Genomic DNA, 14,978 nt, shown 5'->3' on the forward strand with positions numbered 1-14,978 from the left:
AAATAATTATCAGTACTGGTTTTGAAAATGCCATGTAATTATAACAAGCTTTAACTGGGAGGTATTAAACAATGATAAGCAAAATATTGCTGCTGCGCTAACAGGTGCTGAAACAGATCATCCAAATGACCTGTTGATAATTCTACCATATCTGTGTGTTGTCACGCCAACCAAACAGTCAGACATCCCATTTCTCATAAAAAAGCTTTTCATCCACATGGTTCATTCAGAAGTTTTGGAGAACAATAGCCTTTTTGTTCTCCTCCCTCCTTGTCCAGTCTGAGCAGCTCTTCACAGCCATAACAAAGGCTGATTAATGGAAACCTCCACACAGACTGACCTTGCTCAGGTATCTCTGTGCCAGATGGTCTCGTCTTCCCTGTGCTGCACTTCCAGCCGCCAAATTAGGGAACCTACGCTGCCACGTGCCACCTGCCATTAATAACCGGACTCCCAGGTCCTTTCCAGCCAAGGATTCATGGCGTCACAGTGGCACAGCTGTTATACAGCATGTCACAGTTTGCTCCCCAATTGGGTTTTGCATTGATCGGAGCCAATACAGGAAAATAACAGCTGAAACAACTGACACTCCCACCCAGTATAATTCAGAATGTTATCTTCAGAAGAAAATGAGAAAGTGGTTACAAAATATGTGCCACAAGGGAGGAGAAAAAGCTGCTTATGATAATTTAAAAAAAAAAAAAAAAAACAATTTAAGAATGTAGCATTGTAATAAACAGTGATAATGTCAGCATTAATCTTTGCATGTGTGACAAAATTTCAGGATTTAGTAAACCCTTCGCGTTCCAACTGTGAGTAAATAAATACACGAACAAGCAGTGATCTTGGATGGTAGTGTTTCCTGGTAATCGGACTGGGAATGTGTGCACACAGATATTACTACCAGAGTGTCCTATCTCTGTCACTCTGGGATTTGCTCATCATCGTTGAAAGCAAATGATAAGATTACATCAGCTTAATTGGGATACGGATTCTCCCCGCACAGCTGCTTGGCTCATGACATCGAAATCATCCACTGCATGCTCTGACACAGGAACTGGGAAATGATACTGTGGTCTTGATAAGAGCAATCACAGGCAGTGCTGAAGGGGGCTTAAGATGTGGTTTATCTGTTGAAACTCAGACACTTTTTTTCACCAAAATTACAGCGTGTAGGCAGGGTTTTTATTAAAACACAGGAAAACCCACTGAAAATGGGCTAAAGACTCCTCTCCCTTCTCCCTTCTCCCTTCTCCTTCATTTTTTACTGGTGTGTCATGTTCAACGTCACGAACAGTTCAGAAAATAGGTTAGTAAACAGTACAAAGCAGCATGGAGGCCAATGAATATATTTCTTACTTACTCAGTCTCTCTTTCAAACTCAGTGCTGACTAATTTGGGACGATGCTTGAGCGCTGCCTGGGCGGAGACAGGCAGTATTTTGTGGTGGCCCTTCATTGCATCTCACTGATAAAGGAGCTAAAATGTATGTTTTTACCCAGGTGTTGTATTTCCATCACTGCCAATCAAAGTTGATGCTGATAAATACCCATGACTACTGCAGAGTCATTTGACCCCTGTATAAATAGTCATTGTAACCTTTCCCAAAAGCCAGATGTTAGCAGGTGTTTGTGGGTTTTTAGTGCAATGGGAGAGGGGCTAAACTCTTGACTCTACTGGAACATCCAGCAAAATAATCCAACTGCCCTCATGAAATACAAATCCAACAAAGATTTCTAACCCCCATGTTTTTTTGTTTGTTTTTTAAGTTACCGAAAATTAATGTTAAATATTTTCAAAATACTGAGATCGACCTTCAGTTTTTATTATTTTCATAATTATTTTACATGTATTTTTTTATCCAGCCACACTTGTTACACTAACTTTCTCCCGAACTGGCTTCCCATCAATAAACACAGCCAGTTAGGTTTCATGGGACACCTACTATAGAAAACCAATTACATAACCAATGTAATTTAAGAGATCAGGTTCAAGTGCTTAGTGCTAACTTAGATTAGCAAACTCAGCAGGCCTACCTTCTCTTTAATCAGTCTTTTAAATCTAATTTTACAGGAAGGTGCTTCTTACAGCAACTCTGTTGTCTGTCTAGTTTCTCCCCCTCTTTTCTCAATTTTATCTTTTATTACACACTGTTTTATCTTATGTTTCGTTTTTTTATTTATGATTCTACTTACGTTTTGTTTTTTATCTTGACAGCATTATCATTATCATCATTATTGTTGCTGTTGCTGTCGTGTTTAATGATAGACATGTCCTAAAATATGAAGGAGATTTATGACATTTTTCCACTTCAGTTTATTTCAGCCCTCAACTGGCAAAACTATAATTGAATGGGTTCCTTTTTTAGACCCTTGTTGATGCGAGCTCCAACTATACCTGCAGCTTTCATGCTCGTGTGAAAGGTGTTTGCAAGACAGAGACATTTAGCCGACCCGACAGTCCATTTCCTCTCGCCAATCAGTTAACATCATGCAAGCACAAAATCAATCAGATGAATCAGTAGTGCAATGGCCACCATTTTAAGACTGTAGTGATGGAGTTAGATGTAGCCAACAAAGACACAGCTGAAAGAAAGTAGTGAGAAAATGTGCAAATGAATGTGGAGAATGGGTAAAAGCGCTCACGTACATCACATTAGGGGGTAGCTAAAATTATACGAGACATGACAGAACAAAACCTGTCTGAGAACAAGGACAGGTGCAGGGTGAAAAGAAATGGGAGGATGTGGCATCATTAATGCTCTTCATTTATCACCTCCATTCCACTCTTCTCTCCTCTTGCTTTTCTCCTTCTGCCAAAATCCTTTGTTGGTGACACCTGAAGCCAAATGTAGTCACTTTTCACCTGTCATAGTACCTTCATTACTGTCCCCCCCTGTTCCACCCAAAAACACTTTTCTTAACAATTACCGTGCTAACAAGCAGACAGGGCGTCTTGGCTGGAGGTGCAGTCACTATTTCCTGTCTTAGTCTGGCAATATATGTAAAGGGAAACAGTGGAAAGTGAGAATCACCACTGTTAACAAATTGGCAATGCAGAATCTTGACACTGAAGGATGAGAGCGCGTGATTGGTTGTGAGCATCTGATCAAAATAATTTCTAGCAGCAGACGCCAGTTCAGCCTCTCCGGCCAGATGGACTGAGACTTTATTGTGTCAGTGCTGGATAAGCATGGGCGTGCTACCAGGCCACTTCCAGCCTCCGTATGCTCAGTAATGCCACCAATTTATGCGAAAGCTCACATTTCATCTGCTTTCCTCTTGGTGTGGCTTTTGCACGCACATTAGCATATTCATATAGCTCAGTCCCAGATTTAATATGAGGGGAAAACCTCTTTAATTCTCCACTCTGGTTCACACATGGCTGGTAAAGCAGGGGGAGGATATCGGTGACTGTGTGCAGAGCTGGAACAACACGACTTTGGTGTGTGTGTGTGTGTGTGTGTGTGTGTGTGTGTCTGTGTGTGAAATGCAAGCCTGAGCAGATGATTCAGAAGCTCATAAACAACTTTTTTTGTCTGCCACTCAGCCCTCACAGATGTAATTTGAAGCTGTTTTTAAACCAGCCTCTGTCAAAACATGTGCTATTAAAAAGGCTATAATTTACTCCACAAGCTCACTTTGCTTTCTGTCGCCAAGATATGGCTCCTATTCTTCCCTGATGTTGTTTGTTTGTTATTTGAGCTGATAAACAGCCCTTGATAGGCCATAAGAATTCTGTCTAATATAATAATTACTATCCAGTTACAGTCTAATAGTGGAACTGCAATTAGGATGTGGATTATTTACCAAGTGTCCCAGTAATTTACCATAAAGAAGCACAGATGTTTTCCTATTAATGACATGACACACAATAATAAAATGATGCTGCCAGTGTTCTTTGTCTTGGTCTTTGTTCGTAGTAACGATACAACCCTGTCTGCTAACATTCCTTCACACATGTGGTAAGAAATGGTTTTGCCAGATTATGTGTACTGGCATGATTTTCTTCCAGTCCAGGAAGGGTCCCATATCATGTTAGGTTGAGGCTACTAAAACACTTTGGTTGAGAAAGACTGTGGTTTTGGCTTATTATTAAAAAATGAGGCACCTCCTGTATTTTGCTTTAAGCCTTTTTCAATATTTAAATAAGGTCTGTATTTCTCCCTGACCTCAACCAAGTGCCTAAGCTGTCTAAACAGAATCACAAAAACAGCAATCATGCTTGAGCTGCAGATATTGTAGGAAAACAATGTAATACAGTGTCAGTGTTAATTTTGCAGATATGCTCAGTATGAACATTTTGCAGCTTCAATCTCTGCAGTAAGCATGGAGCCCACACTGTGACTAACTGCACTCACTGAGGAAATATTATCATATTTTTGGAAAAATGAAAGAGTGATTCCAGAGAGAAGCAGACAGAGGGGTCTACAGTCTGTGTTTGAAGGATATATCCAGGATGTCAAACTGACTCAGCAGCAACAACAGGTTAAAAAGACAAAGATAGTTAGAAGCTAAAGCCGAACTATAGGCTACAGATCACAGTGTAAAAGTGAACCACCACATCACTGCTGATCGCCACACAAGACAATGAATATAAAGGGAAACTTTGCTGATATTGAACCAGCTGTGTGGCATCACAGTGTGTGCAGATGAACAGTGTTTGGCTCCCTGTGCCACCGCCAGCACCCAGACCTCCACCACCGGATGGGCAGGGATCTGCAAGGGAAGTCAAACAACGTTCATCTGCACACAATGCGATGACACACAGCTGGTTGAATATGAGCAAAGTTTCCCTGCTTCCCTTCACTGGTTCCTGTACAGCAGGGTCGGTCTTTGTTTCACTGTTCATTAATCATTAAAATCATCATTAATCATTAAAAACCAAAAGCAGCATGTGTATACATTCAGTAGGCTATATCTTCAGTAGCTAGCTAGCTAACCCTACACTTTTCAGGGTTTGATTTTGGTTTTGGAACAGGAAAGAAACATATATCTTTTTCCAACCTCTCCAGGTAACGAGTATCATTAATACACGACGTGCTCCAGGCACAACATTTAGCTCCAAATCCACAAAACCAGCCTGAAAATGAAGGAAATCTGAAACGACTGCATTAGAGTCAATGGACCGATGATACGTTACGATTGGCCAGTCTGCGTAGTTGGTAACTTTTATAAATATAGCTTTTTGTCTTGCTTGCTGAAACTGTCACTTCATCCACACGATAGTCAATAAGACAGATAATCTGCAAAAAAAAATTATTTCCCTCCTCCTCCTCATATTGCTTGTAACGGCAACTGCAAGAATCCAACACACCTGATTTAAAACATCCAACAAAGTTTGTAACGCAGCTGTCAATCGTGTCAATCACTGCTCATGAACTGTGGTAAAACTGTCAAACAGTTTTGACAGTTTGATCGCAGTTCACAAGCAGTGATTGACATGATTGACATTATCTATTAAGTATTAGTAAACAATTTATCAATATTCACAAAGCCATTAATTACAACTCATGAACTCTTTGTAAAGGGCACCTTATTTGAAAACGGTTCTCAATATTCTGATGTGCTAATCATCTATGATCACCACTCTCTGCCACAAATTCCTTAATGATGCCTCTCAGATTAAAAGCAGGCCGACCTGTAACCAAATAATATGTGTAATGTCCCTAAAATATTTCTACATAAACTAGTTGTCTGCCCATGTTTGTTAACGGTTAACAGCACAGTGAGTAATTACACAGGCATTATAATATATTTATGCAATATCCCTATAGGGAAAAATAGAGTAGTGTGCCTGTGGTAGTCAATCACAGTGACCTAGTGACCAAAGAAAATACACCCAGATGGCGTTAATTCAGAGCCAAAGCCACACCATTTGGGGAGTGTTTTCTCTGGCAACGTGAAGGCAAAACAGTCCCATAGTGTTACATTTAAAGCAGCGATAGATGTCTATGTGTAATGCATTCAAATCGCTATATTTTGGTGTCATTTTATTCTATTAATTAAAAAAAAAAGCAGAGATGCAACCTCAAGGTCACCGAACTGGATGCTCTCCATTCTTTGGTTGTGCCAAGAGATTTTGTCCATGAAATCACAGACAGATCGAGCGACGAGGGACACCCTTGCCGAACTCCAGCACCCGCTGAGTTTTTAGTCAGATGCATAAAAAAATAAAACCGAACATTTTCTTGCATTTCCATTTTCCTTTACTTTTTGATTCTCTTGCATGTCTTTTTCAACAGAGACACAGTAAATCAGTAAATAAATAAGATATTATCAACCGAGTTAAATAAATAAAGTGAACAAACACTTGAATGGTGAATAAGACACATATCAAATCAAATACAGAAATACAAGACAACAGCATGCTGAGAAAGTCACCTTCTTTGCTCCTGAGCGAGCCGAGGTTGGGCGGTGTGTCAGTGCTGGTCTGGACACAGTAGACCTCCCGGGTCTGAATCCCGCCTCCACACAACCCCGTCTGGTTTCCACGCCGACGGTCCTGTTGGCTCAGCAGCACATCCACCCTGCACTCTGTCCACTCTGTAGTCCTCCAGCTGTAACTGAGGAAAGAGGTGGACACGAGAGGAGTTAGTCTGATAGAGTGTATCAGCCCTATGTTGTTTGTCCTGTCGAGAAGAAGACGCAGGGGAAAGGAGTTGGATGTTGTTGAGTTGTGGTCAGTTGGTTCAAACCAAACACAATTCATATTGACCATATGCATTTATGATGCTATAGCAGCCAAATCAAAGGTAAATGGATATTAAGTTTCATTTCCTGGGACAAGCTATGCATAGCCAAATCAAATCAGTGGTTTTATTTGACCAATATACTGATCTGAGGGCAAACTATACAAAGTGCTTTGGCTTTACCACCACAAAACAGTGACTTTTACTGTTTTATTCTAAACTCACTTGAGTCACATGTAAACTTTTTTGACAATATAATCAAACATCCAAAAACTGCTGAATATTTTCAGCATCTGAGTTTAATGATCATGCCCTCAAAACGCGCTCAGAATGTTGTCTTGTATGGTGAAAAAAACATAAATAAAAAACTGAAAATCAGCAAACAAAAATGCAACTTTATGCGCTTTTCCACTACTGTTATGCAAATATTAGGAGGTGGTTCTCGGGTATACATAGTAGGGGGCACTATTCTCTACTATAGAATCTGTTTCCATCGCACATTTTTTGGCAATACGTAGAGATTTTTTTAATTATTATTATTTTTGGTGTTTCCACTAAGGTTTTTTTTATGCGTAAATTTAAAATGCACATTAAAAAAGGTGGATGGAAACACAACTAATACAGTATATCCAATAATATCAAAATTAGAATGTTGCAAGTAAAAGAAACAGCCCAATTTCCTACATCGTTGAAGACCTGTCGATGTATTTGTCCGTTTCTAGATTCTACCAAATTTATGTGATGTTGTACTTGCAGCATTTTTTTATATAATTGCGTTGTCTTAGCGGTAATGGTTTGAACTATCTCAGTTGTCTCACGATTTAGTGTGTTCCCACAATGGATTAGAGCCCTGGAAATTTAGATTCCTTGCGTTATTTGGAGGGAGATTGTTTCTCCTATTAAGGCTGTTTCTCATTTTTCTCATCAGTTGGGTCTACTGTACTTTGATCATTGTTGGCACCTTATGCAGTATGCATCGGTTTAAGGACATTTTTAAACATTCAACATTTTTTTGTCATTTGCTGAATCCGTTATGCTACACGTGGCCCAAAGAATGGGATGTCCATACAGCTACTTTTGTGTAGACCTACAGTTAAGGTTCATTATTAAAGATCTGACCTTTAATAGGTGTTTATTTTGATAACTGAAAATGGTTGAAAATCTGTAAAAACAAGACAAGCATACAAAATATAATGAATCAGATTCTTAGAATACCATTTGCAGAGCAGATGTTGTGCTTGAAACATTTGTAGCTATGGGGCATAATAGCTTTGAGGCACACTCAGCACTGTGTGCATGGCTTTTTGCAGGCACTGAACAGCATCAGTTGTGCCTGAGTGAGTCAGAGTGGCAATCATGTTAGAAAGACTTTTTATGTTATTGACCTTAGATCTCTGTTTACAAAGTGCCTCAGGATTTGTGATTTAACCAGACTCTCCACTGACACATCTCTAAGACTCGATTTTTTAACCTGAAAGGAGGTTGTTAATTGCAGCGTAGATGGGTTTGTGTCTGGCTAGTGAATTGGCAGCAGTCTGCTTCAGCAATAATGTATTGTGGTTTCCACCCTGAGGTCAGGAGATGTAAACCCTGCCTCCATCTCTGCTGATAATGGAATTCATTTGAGGTCGCCAATAAAAGGCTCCATATTCATGAGCAAGGTCTCTCTGCCCCTCAGTTGCCTCTGCACTGCTGCAGAACAATGAGGCCCCTGGGAAAGCATTGCATCTTGGGGCTTTAAGTTGCCCAGATGGGGACACTCAAACAGAGCAGTTCTTCAGCACCATGGACAGAGCTGCTGCCTCTCTTCCTGCTGGATGTCAAACAAAAGGCAGCAGGAATCAATGGACACTGATTTACTGTTTGACATTATGGCTGAAATCACTGACTCTGCCCTTGTAACAGAATAAATCGTTTAATAAATGTATGGGTTACAGGGAAATTAGGTATTTTCTTACTTCCAGGAGTAAGAAAACCTTCAGCAAAATTCTGAATCACAGTCTTTTTTTTTGTGCTTCTTTTTTGTTTTTTTGGTTTTTTTTTGTCAGCCAATGACTGACATTAGCTGTCAACAGCATAATGGACTGAAGGGCAGTTTTCACTGCCAGCTCATGCGGCCAACAAAATACCCACTCTTATTGTTTTCTGCTTAAAAAAACATACCAACAGCATAATGTCATGTCATTCCAAGTGCTGACACGCATAGATGCTTATGGTATATCCTAGCTACAATATCTTGACTTCTTTCTGTATGCTGTGACCAATGTCCAATGATATGATGACGGGTCATGCATCAGATGATCCAATGCTACACAACACAGAGGCAAGTAAGGGGGAAAAAAAAAATTGTGTGATCCATTTTTAACTCATTAACTCAATGCTGACTTTTGGTTTTATGCAGGACACAAACACTGGTTTCCTGGATAAAAGCTCTGTGCTTGTTTGACCAATCCACCTCGCACCCTAAGCGGCCTTGTTGCTCTTACTGTGTCACCTGACTTCCTCCTTCACTTCCGTAATAATTAGTACAGGTATGAGGGGACGCCGCCTAACAAAAAAGCGTAAACATGAGTTGTAATTTCTGCTTGTAAAAACTTCCTATGTATGTATATTGTATGCTAGCAAATTATGTAACATCACTGTCGTGTTTTTCTTTTGGCTAGGAATGACTAATGTTACAGTGAACTAATGTTAGCTATGCAGTCGACGTTTTAGCTGTTAGTTAGTTATGAACAATGTGTATTTAACATACTAGCTAGCGGGCTGACAGCTAATGTCAGTTTAGCTAATGCTAACAGCACAACACACAATATATGTATCTTGTGTTTAGTGCATGTAGAAATTAAAACTCACCTTAAAGAAAACATGGTAGCTAATAGTCCTGTTTCGAACACATGATAACGGTGCATTTCAGCCTCTTGTGGCCAATATGAGTACTACAATAACACTTAAAAAATCAGTTTAGATCAGGTTTAGAAAATGGACCACCACAACCTTTTTTTCCCTCACTTGCCTCTCAGGGCTTCCGTAGTTTGCAGATTTTGTAACATGCGACCTTGACGTAACAATAGCTTGTTCCTCAAGTGGAGCAGTGGAGAAAATAAAAATGAATGGAAGAACAATATTTCTACTACAATTAAATTAACATTTAATACAAAATAAGTACATCAGGTCTTATTTGATCCAGCTGGATTTTTTGAAAAAGTGGTAGCCAGTTAACATATGGCTGTGACAGTATCACAGTGTCTTAAAAAGGAGATGGAGATGGATATAAAGATAAGAAAAAATGGGGACAGGTGTAGTTCCAATAATAGCTACATTATATGACCTGTACAATACTGGATCATACAGACATTTAACTTTATACCACTGGGTATGATCGCCTAATTTCAACCACTTTTCATGGATAATGAACTTGACTTTGAAGAACCTAAAAGGTAATTGACATTCCCTCCTGGGGGGAGAGGGGTGGGGGTTTCAGGATGGGACAGCATGGTGGGGTGAAAAAAAATAACACCGTGCAGCAGATTCTTTTCTGATGCTCTATTTACTTATTCCTGCTGGCACTGAGCCATTTCCTCGACATCTCCTCACACACCCTTCCCCAACAACACCCTTCCACTAACCCCACCCACATCACCCACCCTCACTCTGTCTGGGATTATTAAACCTGGAGACCTTGGCAGTAATGGGTTTGTTATTGTCTCACCCTGCACACTTAGCATAATTTAGGGACGCACAAACACTATGATATTTCATATTACAGTTCCGGTTACTCGCTAATGTAACTGCCAGTGTCTTCTGGTAAAGCTCCAAATTTTTGTTGGATGCCAAGAACATAATTAGCCCAGTGATAAAACCAGTGCTCCCACTGCTTTGAGACTCTACCTATGTCAACTTCTCACAAACTAGCAACACTTGCACTTTAGGTGAATAACTCTTTCTGTCTCGGTCCACTACTTACACAATGCAGGGTGGCACTCCGTCTCCCTGGGGGCTGCAGGGCTCCTTCTCCTCCAGCTCTGGACAGTCTGCTCCTCCATTGATTGGGAACTGGCTCACTTTTCTGGTGCGAGTGCGCTCTCCCTTGGGCCCATTGGGGTCGTAGCACTCCTTGGAGCAAGCTGACCATTCAGACCATTCAGTCACATCGCAGTCTTTGGTCATGACACAGGCCTGGAAGGTCACTGGCAACAACTCCTGAGAGCACAGGCTGGAGATGAGAAGACAAGGGACGCTTTAATACTTTAAAGGAGCTGTCTGTGACATTTGGAACATTAATATAGCAGCAACCACTTTTTATTGTGTAAAGATAATGTGAAGTAATGGCATGTTGTAAGCCGAGCTTCTCTGTTCAGTGTTGTGGCAGACGAGTCCCTGTTAGTGTGTCCCATTTGTTATCTATCTACCATGGCTTTGCACTGTACTCATACAATGGTTACCGCTGAAATAGGGACAGCATCATTGGGAAAGCATAGACAGTTTCCCCCTAGATAACAATGTTTAACTCTATCAGCACTGTTTATGGAGTGAGCACTGTTAACTGCTAGCCACCGGCTCAGCCACCTCCATGTTGAGATCCATGTGCAGACTATACCGCTCCACTCTGAAACATAGATATGCTCTGAATGATGCGTGCAGCTCCTTAAAGAGTTTTTAAAAAGTACACACACACACACACACACACACACACACACAGAGCCTTTCATTTAAAATACTCCATGTTAATGTAATTAGGATATTTTACATTACAGATTGAAATGTTTCCCCAGAGTGCTTTCAATGACAGTGCTTATCATTTGTATTAGTAAATCACACAGCGCTAAGCCCATCTAAGTATTGCAAATGTTCTAGGACAGCTATATAACTGTCTGTATGATGAAAAAAAAAAAAAGGGTAGTACCTCAAGGCTACATCTTTACTTTAATCAACTAATTGCATGAAGAACCAATTACAAATAAGAAGCAGAAAACAAACAAAGACATTTTAAAGAGAAACATATTTCTTTAAAGAAATAAACACTGAAGTAATATATAACAGGGTGTTGTAATTATAATCCCTAAGATTTCAGTCAGGTTTATATGATTTGGTGATATGTTTGAAATCTGGCAAATTTTGACAATGTAGATCCCTAACGTCTGTATGAAATGCTATCTGGTATCTCTATAACTGACTACTAGATGACTCAGCACTCAGTGCTAACATTCAGAGCCAATTCAGGAAGTAGTGTCAGGTGGAATGTGAAATATAAAGGTCAGGGTGAAAACCACAGAGAGGTCCGCTATGCATTGACAGGAGGGAAACACTATTCATTGGGGTTAACATGTTTCGATATCACACTGGCCGTAAATAGCATTAAAACTTGGGTTAAATATGATGTAAGTCCAGTGTGTATAATTTCAGGGCTGCTCCTTGAAAGTCAGCAATTTGAATCATTATCATCAGTGCTGGTCAGTGTGCTTCTGAGAATGTTTTGGTCCCCAGATTTTGCTGCAGAGCGAGCACTTTTGCCTTTCTTGCTACTCTTCGGTCAGCTGCAGACATGATGCAACAGGACAGAGGAGGAGAGGCTTTCCACAGTAAGTCTCCAAGATAAAATTATCTTCTCTTCTCTGTTTGGAAGTGGTGAATTTACAGCTCACAGATTCTTAATACAACACAGTCTCTGGCTTTTGTTTGATATCGAGTGTCAGCAAAAATGGTGTTGCACATTTCCGTTCTGTTGTTAGCACAATTATCTTGTTTACTATATTACATGAATGCCACTATCACACTGAGTGTCCTGCTGAGCCCTATTCAAACCTTAAAATTTTATATGGAAAAAAATAAATAGTTTGGTACAGTCCTATATGATTTAGGGCTATATATCAACTGAAGTGGAATATGATCTTTATAACTATGTTTGTATTACTGTATATCACCTGAAACTAAGAATTAATCAAACTAAGAGTTTTGTTAGCTTAGAATAACACATTTATATCCACATATCTTGTGGGTCCTCTGCCTCTGAGTCCACCATGCTGTTTCTACAGTAGCCTAGAATGGACAAACCAATCACTGGCTCTATTTAGGCCCATTTACACTTTTGCATCAGCCAGTGTAGTTCTACACTCTTGGTACATGTGAGAAGTTTCAGTTGGTTGCAGTGTTGCAACCATCAGATGCCACTAAATCCTACACACTGGACCTTTATGAGATTTTGGCAGAGGCTATAAGATCACAAAAGTTAAACTGTGAAGATGTGAAGAGTCAAAATTTAACAAGAGTCAAAACCTGTGAGTTCGCGACCTATTTTTCTAATGCTAAAATAACCATCATACTGACATCACAATCTCTACAGAGAGCCACAACAACAAGTAGATAGAGACAAGAAAAGGCAGAGAGATGATGAGCAGCATTTTCTTGCCTGTTAAAATGCCTCTGCATTCACAGAGTGGATTATTAGGAACCAAATAAAGCCACTGTTGTGTGGGGATTACAAAGCTGTAAACGACTGGTGAAATGCTGCTGTACATCCTGCAGCTTCCCTTTGTCTGAGTCATCCAGTGTGATAAACAGGGTTTGAAAGTTGGTCATTACAAACCCAAACAATTTGTTATCCCTATTTTCAGCAGCTGCTTCACAGCACCACGGCTTTGTTTGATGATGGGATTGCTGAGGAGTTGAAAGACACTTTTTTCTGTCTGTGTGTTTTGCGGAGGCTGATAGGCCATTTGGGATAATGACACACTGCTTCCCTTCTCTGGTTCTCTTCCCTTTAAGTCTCAACAGTTCAATTTTTTCTTCAAATAAGTTCTGAATCTTCGTGTACAAACAGACCCTGTGTCTGCTCTTTTAATTTTTTTTTCTATTGGTTTGTTCGGTCAATCCTCCTTCAGCCATTAAGGTCTTCTCTATGAAGCCTTTCATAGAAAAGCCAGAGCTGCAGTGTGTAGACAGACATAATAATGGCACCATGAAGCTTTACAGATAGAAAATGTAATAGTTTGCATTTTGATGCAAATAATATTTTCACTTCACAATATAACATCATCAGCAAAACATTGTTGGATAGCTTGCCAGTTCTAGCACCAGGGGGACAGGCTATCCAACAACATAATACTATACAACCAGCCCTTCGATTAAACCTTACTAAGGCCTTTAAAATGACCTGTGTTTAAGTATGCCACACAAAACATCTCTATTAAATATCTATTCCAAATTGAATGTGGTCAGAGGCCGCAAGTCCTCCAAACAGGGCCGCTGCTGGCCATGTGGGTGCCCTATGCATAATTGCTTGGTTGTTTTGCTCACACATCACAGAGGAAAATTCCCAAACTTTATAAACTCTGCATATATGTTCTACTACAGAAGAAATATAGAACAGACATTTTTCAGCAGCTGCAGGAGGCTCTACAAAGGCAAACACGTCTGCATTACCTGGCTCTAAGTTTGATAACTGCGTCATTATGCACTAATGCTGATGACAGCAAGACCACTTAGAAGGTCCTGTCCCATTGTTGAACGCAGGTATGTTTTAATGAGCTGAAGTTTGAAAAACAGAGGCAGCTCAACAGAGGCAGCTGACTGTAATAATAACTGTAATAATAACCTAGACGTGAGCTCGAGCTGCTGCTGTGCTGTGCTCAATGAACCAGCGGCAGCGCAGCTCAAACAGCATTGTGTCTGAGAAGGCCTTAACTGAGAGAGTTAATGCAATGCCAGGGATTATGAGTGATGATGATCAATTTGGGCTGTTTTGGTGTCCCCTCCGGCACTGGAATCTGAAATATGTCCTTAATTTTCAAAACTACCTAAGTACCTGGGAGCAGCTGCACAAAACACCTTTCTCTCCTTTAATATGACATTTAAGGCATAATTTCTCCTTAGCTGAGGTACTTACACAGTTGCAAAGAATCCCTTAAAAGGTTTCCTTGGTTAGGGAAAAACAATAACCTCATTTACTGCGTTAAATAACATTTTACAGCAATAAAAGTTTCAGAGGTACCTTGAGGTTTTTTTTACCTTGTTTTGGTTGCTAAGATCTTTTTTCCAACAGTCTAGGGATTCCTTAAGTATAAGACCAAGACAGGGAGTAAACCATAAATACTTAAGTAAACATTTTGAGGAAACCTTAACGACAACACTTAAGGGTGTTTTGTGCAACCAATTTTATTGTGAGGAAACCTTAACTAGGACTTTAAGGTCAATATTATTTTAAGATGTTTTGTGCAACTGACCCCTGATTTTTTATAATAATCTTTTAAAATCATGAATTTAAATAACTCTCTTAATAACATATTCTCTT

The 14,978-nt window shown here is 39.9% G+C and overlaps 1 protein-coding gene across 1 annotated transcript in view; it reads right to left on the bottom strand.

The window, feature by feature from the left end:
- Positions 1-14,978, bottom strand: part of thsd7aa (thrombospondin, type I, domain containing 7Aa) — a 167,345-nt gene that overhangs the window by 73,997 nt on the left and 78,370 nt on the right. Inside the window, exons 3-4 of the mRNA XM_050034131.1 lie at positions 10,656-10,904; positions 6,384-6,565 (exon numbers count right to left, since the gene is read on the bottom strand). Coding sequence (XP_049890088.1) covers positions 6,384-6,565; positions 10,656-10,904 — 431 coding nt within the window. The remainder of the gene's footprint in view (positions 1-6,383; positions 6,566-10,655; positions 10,905-14,978) is intronic.

Source organism: Epinephelus moara, chromosome 22, assembly GCF_006386435.1.
Source record: "Epinephelus moara isolate mb chromosome 22, YSFRI_EMoa_1.0, whole genome shotgun sequence".
Taxonomy (NCBI): Eukaryota; Metazoa; Chordata; class Actinopteri; order Perciformes; family Serranidae; genus Epinephelus; species Epinephelus moara.